The 12049-nt window shown below is 42.5% G+C and overlaps 1 protein-coding gene across 4 annotated transcripts in view; it reads left to right on the forward strand.

The window, feature by feature from the left end:
- The window catches only part of LOC124048393 (liprin-alpha-3-like), a 46106-nt gene that overhangs the window by 29417 nt on the left and 4640 nt on the right, over positions 1-12049 (forward strand). For 3 of the 4 annotated variants that reach the window (XM_046369140.1, XM_046369139.1, XM_046369142.1), the window contains exons 19-24: positions 1236-1375; positions 2627-2748; positions 6217-6395; positions 6610-6810; positions 6989-7051; positions 7559-7585. In XM_046369140.1, coding sequence (XP_046225096.1) covers positions 1236-1375; positions 2627-2748; positions 6217-6395; positions 6610-6810; positions 6989-7051; positions 7559-7585 — 732 coding nt within the window. The remainder of the gene's footprint in view (positions 1-1235; positions 1376-2626; positions 2749-6216; positions 6396-6609; positions 6811-6988; positions 7052-7558; positions 7586-12049) is intronic. The other variant, XM_046369141.1, reaches the window with a different exon arrangement.

The raw sequence follows: 12049 nt of genomic DNA on the forward strand, positions 1-12049 counted from the left end.
AGGACACCTATAACACCTGATGTCACGCGCTCCAGCAGGTAAATCTCTCTGGTCACCCCCAAAACCAATTCTTCCTTTGGCCGCTTCTCTTTCCAGTTCTCTGCTGCTAATGACTGGAATGAACTACAAAAATCTCTGAAACTGGAAACCCTTATCTCCCTCACTAGCTTTGTGCACCAGCTGTCATAGCAGCTCACAGATTAATGCACCTGTACATAGCCCATCTATAATTTAGCCCAAACAACTACCTCTTCCCCTACTGTATTTATTTATTTTGCTCCTTTGCACCCCATTTTTATTTCTACTTTTCCCATTACTCCACTGCAAATCTACCATTCCAGTGTTTTACTTGCTATATTGTATTTACTTCGCCACCATGGCTTTTTTTGCCTTTACCTCCCTTATCTCACCTCATTTGCTCACATTGTATATAGACTTATTTTTCTACTGTATTATTGACTGTATGTTTGTTTTACTCCTTGTGTAACTCTGTGTCGTTGTATGTGTCGAACTACTTTGCTTTATCTTGGCCAGGTCACAATTGTAAATGAGAACTTGTTCTCAACTTGCCTACCTGGTTAAATAAAAAAATAAAATAAAAATGTCACAGGAAGGCAAAAAAGATCATTAAGGACAACAACCACCCGAGCCACTACCTGTTCACCCCGCTTCCATCCAGAAGGCGAGATCAGTACAGGTGCATCAAAGCTGGGACAGAGAAATTGAAAAACAGCTTCTATCTCAATGCCATCAGATTGTTAAACAGCCAGCATTTGCACAGAAAAGCAGCTGCCTACCTACAGACTTGTTATCATAAGCCACTTTAATAGATGGGACACTAGTCACTTTAATTATGCCACTTTAAGAATGTCATATGTATATACTGTATACTGTATCCTTCACTATCTATTCTTTACTATCTATTGCATCTTAGCCACTCTCTCACTGCTCATCCATATATTTTATACTTATATATTCTCATCCCATTCCTTTACTAGATTGTGTGTATTAGGTTTTGTGGAATTTGGTAGATATTAGGTTTTGTTGTGGAATTGTTAGATATTACCTGTTAGATACTGCTGCACTGTCAGATCTAGACGCATAAGCATTTCGCTACACTCGCAATAACATCTGCCAGCCATGTGTATGTCACCAAGACTATTTTATTTGATTTGGGATTTGATTCAAATAGTTGTCTACAATGACTCACTTGAGCTGATTGTCTGTCAATACAGAACAGCAAAGAGGGCGACGACTGCCGGGCACTAGCCTTGATTGACTCCACCCCTCCTCCGGTTCCTCGTGCTCTGCGATTGGATAGAATGACTCACACACACCCAGGGGCTGGGCTGGATGATCACCGCGAATTCCGCAGGTACAGTTGTTACTTCAGTCAACATTGAGACAATGTGTGTTTACTGGGAAGCTTGGTAATGGAAAGTATATCACTCCGTATTGAAATGAAGGTTGAATAAAATAAAAAATAAAATATATTAATGCCAATAGAATGGATATAAAGTAGACTGGATAACCAACTATTTCAGTGACCATCATGTATAATGATCAAAAATATAAACTCAACATGTAAAGTATTAGTAAGTGTTAGTGAGCATTTCTCCTTTGACAAGATACTCCATCCACCTGACAGGTGTCACACATCAAGAAGCTGATTAAACAGTGTGATCATTACACAGATGCACCTTGTGCTAGGGACTATAAAAGTCCACTCTAAAATGTGCAGTTTTGTCACCCAATGCCACTGATGTGTCACGTTTTGATGAAGTGTGCAATTGGCATGCTGACTGCAGGAATGTCCACCAGAGCTGTTGCCAGATAATTTAATGTTCATTTCTCTACCATAAGCCGCCTCCAACGTCGTTTTAGAGAATTTGCCAGTACGTCCAACTGGCCTCACAGCTGCAGACCACGTTTATGCGGAGGTGTGGGAGGGCGGTTTGCTGAAGTCAACGTTGTCAACAGAGTGCACAATCGTGGCATTGGGGTTATGCTATGGGTAGGCATAAGTTACGGACAACCAACACAATTGCATTTTATCGATGGCAATTTGAATGCACAGAGATACCCTGATGAGATCCTGTGGCCCATTGTCGTGCCATTCATCCGCCCCCCTCACCTCACGTTTCAACATGATAATTTACAGCCCGAAGCCGCAAGGATCTGTACACATTTCCTGGAAGCTGAAAATGTCCCAGTTCTTCCATGGCCTGCATACTCACCAGAAATGTCACCAATTGAGCTCTTTGGTATACTCCGGATTGACGTGTACGACAGAGTGTTCTAGTTCCCGCCAATATTCAGCAACTGCGTGCAGCCATTGAAGAGGAGTGGGACAACAGTCCACAGGCCACAATCAACAGCCTGATCAACTCTATGCGAAGGAGATGTGTTGCACTGCAAATGGTGGTCACACCAGATACTGACTGGTTTTTCTGCCCCTACCTTTTTTAAAGGTATCTGTGACCAACAGATGCATACCTCTATTCCCTGTCGTGAAATCCATAGATTAGTGCCTAATGAATTTATTTCAATTGTCTGATTTCCTTATTTGAAATGGTTGCATTTTTTGTTCACCAGTGATGTTCTGTGATTAATTTGTAACCACCAGTAGTCAGGACTCTCTCCACAAAGCCAGCAAGAAGAAGAGCATCAAGTCCTCCATTGGACGCCTGTTTGGGAAGAAGGAGAAGGGGAGGATCGGAGGACCTGGGAGTCAGTCTGCCTCTCTGGGTAAGTCAATATAGAGAGTTGACCACAGTGGTGGAAAAAATACTAAATTGTCATACTTGAATAAAAGTAAAGATACCTCAACAGAAAATGACTCAAGTAAAACTAAAAGTCACCCAGTAAAATACTACTTGAGTAAAAGTCTAAAAGTATTTGTTAAAAAAAAACTTAAGTATCAAAAGTAAATGGAATTTCTAAAATGTACTTAAGTATCAAATCATTTCAAATACCTTATATTAAGCAAACCAGACAGCAACATTTTAAAAATGTTTTTTTTTAACACATAATTTCCAAATGAAGCATTTGTGTTTTGTGAGTCTGCCAGATCAGATGCAGTAGGAATGACCAGCGATGTTCTCTTGATAAGTGTGTGAATTGGACAATTTTCCTGTCAAAATCTAGTACTTTTGGGTGTCAGGGAAAATGTATGGAGTAAAGAATACACATTTTTCTTTCTAAATGTTGTGAAGTAAAAGTAAAAGTTGCCCAAAATGTTAATAGTTAAGTAAAGTACAGATACCCCCCCCCCAAAATACATAAGTAGTACTTTAAAGTATTTTTCCTTAAGTACTTTTCACCACCGGTTGACCGTGTGTGGGGTGTGAGGGTTAGAAACAATGTAAGGTTGCCTGTATTTTGCACACAAACTGTTTACTTATAAAGTATACACTAATATACACTAAGTATACAAAACATTAAGGACACCTGCTCTTTCCATGACATTTACTGACCATATTACATTTTAAGGAAGACCCGGATGCAGACAGTGTTGAATTAACAAAAGTTTATTACTAGAACAGGGGGTAGGCAAAACGACAGGTCAAGGGCAGGCAGAGGTCGGTAATCCAGATCAGAGTCCAAAAGGTACAGAATAGCAGGCAATCTCAGGATCAGGAAACAGGAGACAAAGGACTGTGAGACATGGGTTTGATTCTAGACACATTTAAAAGTGTGATGTATACGGAGGGTACAGGGCAACAGAAGACGAACAGCAGAGGGGCTAATGACCTTGGAGATGGGGAAAGGGCCGATATACCGGGGGGAAAGTTTGCGGGACTCCACACGGAGGGGCAGATCCCGGGTGGACAGCCATACCTTCTGCCCATGACAATGCCAGGGTCCGGTGGCGGTCCGCTTGTCGTCGATATGTGTAGGTGATCTTGAGAAGGGCCGACCGGGCTCTCTTCCAGGCACGACAACAGCGGCAGACAAACATCTGAGCTGAAGGTATGCCGACCTCTTCCTCTTGCTCAGGGAAGACTGGAGTCTGATAACCCAGGGAACGTTCAAAGGGCGAGAGACCCGTGGCAGAGCAAAGAAGGTTGTTGCAGGGGTATTTGACCCACACTAGTTGCTGGCTCCAGGTGGTGGGGTAGCGGAGACCAGGCAGCGAAGAGTCAACTCCAGGTCTTGGTTGGCTCGCTCCGACTGGCCATTGGACTGGGGATGGTACCTGGAGGACAGGCTGACCGACGACCCAATGAGTGTGCAGAACGCTTTCCAGAACCGGGACGAGAACTGAGGACCCCAATCGGACCCATGTCCACTGGGAGTCCATAGATCCGGAAGACGTGCTGCACCATGAGCTGGGCCGTCTCTTTGGCAGAGGGTAGCTTAGGGAGAGGAATGAATTGGCCGGCTTTGAAAAAACAGTCCACCACTGTCAGGATGTTGGGATTGCCTTCAAACGGAGGGAGACCCGTGACAAAGTCCAGGGATATGTGAGACCAGGGACAGTGAGGAACAGGCAGAGGTTGAAGGAGACCAGCCGGTGCTTGCCGAGGAGTCTTGTTCGGTGCAAAGATCGTACACGTGTCAACAAACATCGAGATGTCAGGAACTATGATGGGCGTCACACAAAAGCGCTGTCGCACAAAGGCCAGGGTCCGATGGGAACCCGAGTGGCAGGCAAGCCTGGAGGAGTGGACCACGTCAGGAAAAACATCCGTTTATCCCGCAGTCATAGGGCCGGTGCAGTCGGTGGCCCGGGCCTTACTGAACACCTCCCGGAGGTCCTGGTGGAGAGGTCCGGGGCAACTCCCGAGCCCCTAGGAAGATGTCCTGGGTCAGGGTCAGGCTGCGCTGACTTCTGGAAATGAACGTGGCAAAACAGGCTCGAGCCCATGATGGCACTAGCTGGAGCCAAGAGAACCCTAATACCACAGGAACCTGATAAGACTTAATGAGCAGGATTTGGATCGTCTTGCTGTGGTGCCCTGATACACGTAAGTTGATGGGGGTGGTATTGTGGATGACCCGGCCTATAGAGCGCCCGTCCAAATAAAATCAAATGTATTTATAAAGCCCTTCTTACATCAGCTGATATCTCAAAGTGCTGTACAGAAACCCAGCCTAAAACCACAAACAGCAAGCAATGCAGGTGTAGAAGCACGGTGGCTAGTAAAAACTCCCTAGAAAGGCCAGAACCTAGGAAGAAACCTAGAGAGGAACCAGGCTATGAGGGGTGGCCAGTCCTCTTCTGGCTGTGCCCGATGGAGATTACAACAGAACATGGCCAAGATGTTCAAATGTTCATAGATGACCAGCAGGGTGAGGATGGGTAGCTAGGGTAGCTTCCATGAAGCTCTCAAAGCTGGAGTAACTTCTGGGCAGCCTTTCTCCCGGACAATGGAGCATCAACAACTTCCTTTACCTCCGCCACGAACTCCTCCAGACTGAAGCATACGGCCAACTGTTGTTCCCATACTGCCGTAGCCCTGAGGTCAATAATCCAGTGTGATGTGACAAGGTACAGAATGTCAGGCAGGCTCAGGGTCAGGGCAGGCAGAATGGTCAAAACTGGAAAACTAGAAACAAACAGGGGAAACAGAGAAATATCTTGTTTGTTTCACAAGAAAAAATATTTTGTTTCTTCAGTGGTAGGCACGTTGTGTAAATCAAATGATACAAACCCCCCCAAAATCTATTTTAATTCCAGGTTGAAAGGCAACAAAATAGTAAAAAATCCAGGGGGGTGAATACTTTCGCAAGCCACTGTATGTGTGCCATTCAGAGGGTGAGTGGGCAAAACAAAAGATTTAAGTGCCTTTGAATGGGGTATGGTAGTCGGTGCCAAGTGCACCGGTTTGTGTCAAGAACTGCAATGCTGCTGGGTTTTTCACACTCAACAGTTTCCCGTGTGTTTCAAGAATGGTTCACTACCCAAAGGACATCCAGCCAACTTGACACAACTGTGGGAAGCATTGGAGTCAACATAGGCCAGCATCCCTGTGGAAAGCTTTCAACACCTTGTAGAGTCCATGCCCCGACTAATTGAGGTTCAACTCAATATTAGGAATGTGTTCCTAATGTTTGGTATACTCAGTGTACACAGTTATACTCAATATTATTTTAAATAATCAACCAGGGTAGCATTTTTCTATGTTTTTAGAAGAAAAACAAATGATTTATGGCAAGAGAGATTGTCCAGTAATCATGGGGAGTAGTTTCTCACATGACCTTTGACCTCAGCCTCCACACCTTCCGATGACCTGGGCTCAGCTGACCCCCTGGGCCTGGCCAAGATGGGAACTGGCACCGTGGAGAAAGATCGCCGCAGCAAGAAGAAGCACGACCTGCTTGAAGAAGCTTGTCGCCAGGGTCTTCCCTTCGCTTCATGGGATGGCCCCACGGTGGTTACATGGCTTGAGGTATGAAGTCTCACTGGTTAAATATCTGGGAAGAAATCATGTGCATTGTTTAACCTGAAGGTGCTCCATCTTACTATGAATGAATCTGAACAATGTACTGTAAATGATGAACATATTAAATGCATCCTTATTGGCAGGGAATATTTTTGTAAATATTCCCAAAGCATATACATCTTCCCCCTCCTCTTCCTTTTCCTTTTCCTCTTCCTCTTAGTTGTGGGTGGGCATGCCCGCCTGGTATGTGGCAGCATGTCGTGCCAATGTGAAGAGCGGTGCCATCATGGCCAACCTGTCGGACACAGAGATCCAGCGGGAGATTGGCATCAGTAACCCCCTGCACCGCCTGAAACTGCGCCTGGCCATCCAGGAGATGGTGTCCCTCACCAGCCCCTCGGCACCGGCCAGCACACGCTCCGTAAGTGTTACAGCATATACACTCACAAACACGCACACAAACATTAGCATATGTTCAGTAACATACTTGCTGCACATATAGAAGTTTGAATACGTCTGAGTGAAAATGTATGCAAACTGTAAACATATCCTCATTATTTTTCCATCTGAATCTCAAATTGTCCTCGATGACATCACAGTCGACAAGTGATATATGGATGACTCATGCCGAAATGGAGTCCCTGACCGCTGCCATAAAACCAGTAAGTTGTTTTGCCTAATCTCTCTCTTTTTATATTTGCTTTTAGTTCTCCTACACACTATCTTATTTCAAAAGTGATTTAATCTATGTTTGACCAATTAAGACATCCCAAGACTTTCGTGCAACTCAATTATCTAACAATATTCTATTAATTCCTAACTGTATAAGAATTGATGGTACACATCCAACTTGCTTGAAATCAACAAGCAACTTGAGACTATGCTGAATGAAATTCCATTTACAATTTGTTTTCCTTGTCTTTGTCTCTGATTAGGCATGTGTCGCTGCACCTTTTCCCCACTACTCCCCCAAATTCTCTTTGAGTGTAGTGTTTCTCCAACTAATTTTCATTCACTAACAAACTATTCCTCCTTCTGCCCTTCCTTCCTTACATCTTTTCTTCTCCATAACGCCTCCTGTCATTTACCGTAAAAACAATCGTTCCTTTCCCTCTCCCTCCACCTCTATCCCTTTCTCTCTCTATCCCTTACCTTTGCCTCCACTGAAGGAAGTGAAGGAGTTCAGCTGGGACCAGGTGAGATATTATTGTAGTTTTTGTCATGAAAACTATTGTCATGAACAGGAAATTAAATCAATGATATCACATTGTAAACAGACCATAAATCCGATACAGCAATTTGGGCATTTTCCTTAGATTTTGATCAATACTTTTTTACAGACTTTTTGTCCGCTTCAAAATAAAGTATAGACTATACTCAGGACTAGAACTGAGGTTAACTCTATCTATCTACAGTACCAGTCAAAAGTCTGGACACACCTACTCATTCAAGGGTTTTTCTTTATTTGTACTATTTTCTACATTGTATAATATCACAACTATGAAATAACACATATTGAATCATGTAGTAACCAAATCAAAATAAATGACCCACACATAAATGTTATATTTTAGATTCTTCAAAGTAGCCACCATTTGCCTTGATGACAGCTTTGCACACTCTTGGCATTCTCTCAACCAGCTTCACGAGGAATGCTTTTCCAACAGTCTTGAAGGAGCTCCCACATATGCTGAGCACATGTTGGCTGCTTTTCTTTCACACAGCAGTCCAACTCATCCCAAACCATCTCAATTGGGTTGAGGTTGGGTGATTGTGGGGGCCAGGTCATCGGATGCAGCACTCCATCACTCTCCTTCTTGGTCAAATAGTGTTTTGGGTCATTGTCCTGTTGAAAAACAAATCATAGTCCCACTAAGCGCAAACCAGATGGGATGGCGTATTGCTGCAGAATGCTGTGGTAGCCATGCTGGTTAAGTGTGCCTTGAATTCTAAATAAATCACTGACAGTGTCACCAGCAAAGCACCATCATACCTCGTTCTCCTCCTCCATGCTTCACGGTAGGAACAACACATGTGGATATCATCCGTTCACCTACTCTGCGTCTCACAAAGACACGACGGCTGGAACCAAGAATCTTAAATTAAAACTTCTTATGGCTTAGATCCCACTACCGGGATCGGTATGAGAACAGCCAGTGAAAGTGCAGGGCGCCAAATTCAAACAACAGAAATCTCATAATTAAAACAACTCAAACATACAAGTATTTTACACCATTTTAAAGATAAACCAATTTCAAAAAGGCTTTACGACGGAAGCATGCTAAACGATTATGTTAGGTGAGTCACAAAAAACTGAAATAGAGATAAATGAATCACTAACCTTTGATGATCTTCATTTTATGATACTCATAGGACTTCATGTTACACAATACATGTATGTTTTGTTCGATAAAGTTCATATTTATATCCAAAAATCTCAGTTTACATTTTCGCGTTATGTTCAGTAGTTCCAAAACATCCAGTGATTTTGCAGAGCCACATCAATTTCCAAAAATACTCATAATAAACATTGATAAAAGATACAAGTGTTATACTTGGAATTATAGATCCAATTCTCCTTAATGCAACCGCTGTGTCAGATTTTTTTTACAACTTTACGAAAAAAGCACACCATGAAATAATCTGAGTACAGCGCTCAGACACAAAACAAGCCATACAGATTACCGCCATTTTGTGGAGTCAACAGAAGTCAGAAATAGCATTAAAAATATTCACTTACCTTTGATGATCTTCATCAGAATGCACTCCCAGGAATCCCATTTCCACAATAAATGCTTGTTTTGTTCGATAAAGTCCATAATTTATGTCCAAATACCTCCTTGTTGTTCGCGCATTTTGTTCACAAATCCAAATTCATGAGGCGCGATCACTAGGTCCAGACGAAAAGTCAAAAAGTTCCGTTACAGTCCATAGAAACATGTCAAACGATGTATAGAATCAATCTTTAGGATGTTTTTAACATAAATCTTCAATAATGTTCCAACCCGGAGAATTCCTTTGTCTTTAGAAATGAAAAGGAACGCAGCAACCTCTCACGGGAGTGTGCGTGATCAGCTCATGGCAGACACCTGATTGAAAGAGCTCTCATTCCCTCCTCCTTCACAGTAGAATCCTGAAACAAGGTTCTAAAGACTGTTGACATCTAGTGGAAGCCTTAGGAAGTGCAATATGACCCCATAGACACTGTATATTCAATAGGCAATGAGTTGAAAAACTACAAACCTCAGATTTCCCACTTCCTGGTTGGATTTTTTTTCTCAGGTTTATGCCTGCCATATGAGTTCTGTTATAGTCACAGACATCATTAAAGCAGTTTTAGAAACTTCAGAGTGTTTCCTATCCAGATCTACTAATAATATGCATATCTTCGATTCTGCGCCTGAGTAGAGGGCAGTTTACTCTGGGCACCTTATTCATCCAAGCTACTCAATACATCCCCCCCCCCCAGCCATAAGAAGTTATAAAAACTTGTTTTTCAAACACACCAAAATTGTCTTTTTAACAAACTACAGTTTTGGCAAGTCAGTTCGGACATCTACTTTTTGCATGACACATGTAATTTTTCCAACAATTGTTTACAGACAGATTATTTCACATATAACTCACTATATCACAATTCCAGTGGGTCAGAAGTTAACATACACTAATTTGACTGTGCCTTTAAACAGCTTGGAAAATTCCCCAAAATTGTGTCATGGCTTTAGAAGCTTCTGATAGGCTAATTGACATCATTTGAGTCAATTGGAAGTGTACCTGTGGATGTATTTCAAGGCCTACCTTCAAACTCAGTGCCTCTTTGCTTGACATCATGGGAAAATCAAAAGAAATCAGCCGAGACCTCAGATAAACTATTGTAGACCTCCACAAGTCTGTTTCATCCTTGGGACCGATTTCCAAACACCTGACGGTACCCCTTTCATCTGTACAAACAATAGTACGCAAGTATAAACACCATGGGACCACACAGCCGTCATACCGCTCAGGAAGGAGACGCGTTCTGTCTCCTAGAGATGAACGTACTTTGGTGCGAAAAGTGCAAATCAATCCCAGAACAACAGCAAAGGACCTTGTGAAGATGCTGGAGGAAACAGGTATTAACGTATCTATATCCACAGTAAAATGAGTCCTATATCAACATAACCTGAAAGGCCGCTCAGCAAGGAAAAAGACACTGCTCCAAAACCGAAATAAAAAAGCCAGACTACGGTTTGCAACCGCACATGGGGACGAAGATCGTACTTTTTGGAGAAATGTCCTCTGGTCTGATGAAACAAAAATAGAACTGTTTGGCCATAATGACCATTGTTATGCTTGGAGGAAAAATGGGGAGGCTTGCAAGCCAAAGAACACCATCCCAACCGTGAAGAAAGGGGGTTGGCAGCATCATGTTGTGAGGGTGCTTTGCTGCAGGAGGGACTGGTGCACTTCCCAAAATAGATGGCATAATGAGGGAGGAAACTTATGTGGATATATTGAAGCAACATCTAAAGACATCAGTCAGGAAGTTAAAGCTTGGTCGCAAATGGGTCTTCCAAATGGACAAACGACCACAAGCATACTTCCAAGGTTGTGGCAAAATGGCTTAAGAACAACGAAGTCAAGGTATTGGAGTGGCCCTTACAAAGCCCCGACCTCAATCCTATAGAAACTTTGTGGGCAGAACTGAAAAATCATGTGCGAGCAAGGAGGCTACAAACTTGACTCAGTTACACCAGCTCTGTCAGGAGGAGTGGGACAAAATTCACCCAACTTATTGTGGGAAGGTTGTGGAAGGCTACCCAAAACATTTGATCCAAGTTAAACAATTTAAAGCCAATGCTACCAAATGCAAATTGAGTGTATGTAAACTTCTGACCCACTGGGAATGTGATGAAAGAAATTAAAGCTGAAATAAATAATTATCTCTACTATTATTCTGACATTTCACATTCTTAAAATAAAATAGTGATCCTAACTGACCTAAGACAAGGAATTTTTACTAGGATTAAATGTCAGGAATTGTGAAAAACTGAGTTTAAATGTATTTGGCTAAGGTGTACGTAAACTTCCGACTTCAACTGTATCTGTTAATTGAACTCTGTGAAGCATTTATTTGGGCTGCATTCTAAGTGCAGTTACAGTAACCCTAATGAATGTATCCTCTGCTGCTGAGGTAACTCTGGGTCTTCCTTTCCTGTGGCGGTCCTAATGAGCGACAGTTTCATCATTGTGCTTGATGGTTTTGCGACTGCACTTGAAGAAACTTTCAAAGTTCTTGACATTTTCCAGATTGACTGACCTTCATGTCTTAAAGTAATGATGGGTGGTCGTTTTATTTCATGTTTTTAGCTGTTTTGCCATTATATGGACTTGGCCTTTTACCTTGTCACAACACAACTGATGACCTCATACGCATTAAGGAGGAAAGAAATTACACAAATGAACTTGTAGCAAGGCACACCTGTTAATTAAAATGCATTCCAGGTTACTACCTCACGAAGCTGGTTGAGAGAATGCCAAGAGTGTGCAAGGCTGTCTTCAAGGCAAAGGGTGGCTACTTTGAAGAATCTCAAATGTATAATATATTTTTGATTTGTTTCACACTTGTTTTGCTTACTACATGATTCTGTATGTGTTATTTCATAGTTTTGATGTCTTCA

This window comes from Oncorhynchus gorbuscha, linkage group LG11 (genome assembly GCF_021184085.1).
Source record: "Oncorhynchus gorbuscha isolate QuinsamMale2020 ecotype Even-year linkage group LG11, OgorEven_v1.0, whole genome shotgun sequence".
Lineage (NCBI taxonomy): Eukaryota > Metazoa > Chordata > Actinopteri > Salmoniformes > Salmonidae > Oncorhynchus > Oncorhynchus gorbuscha.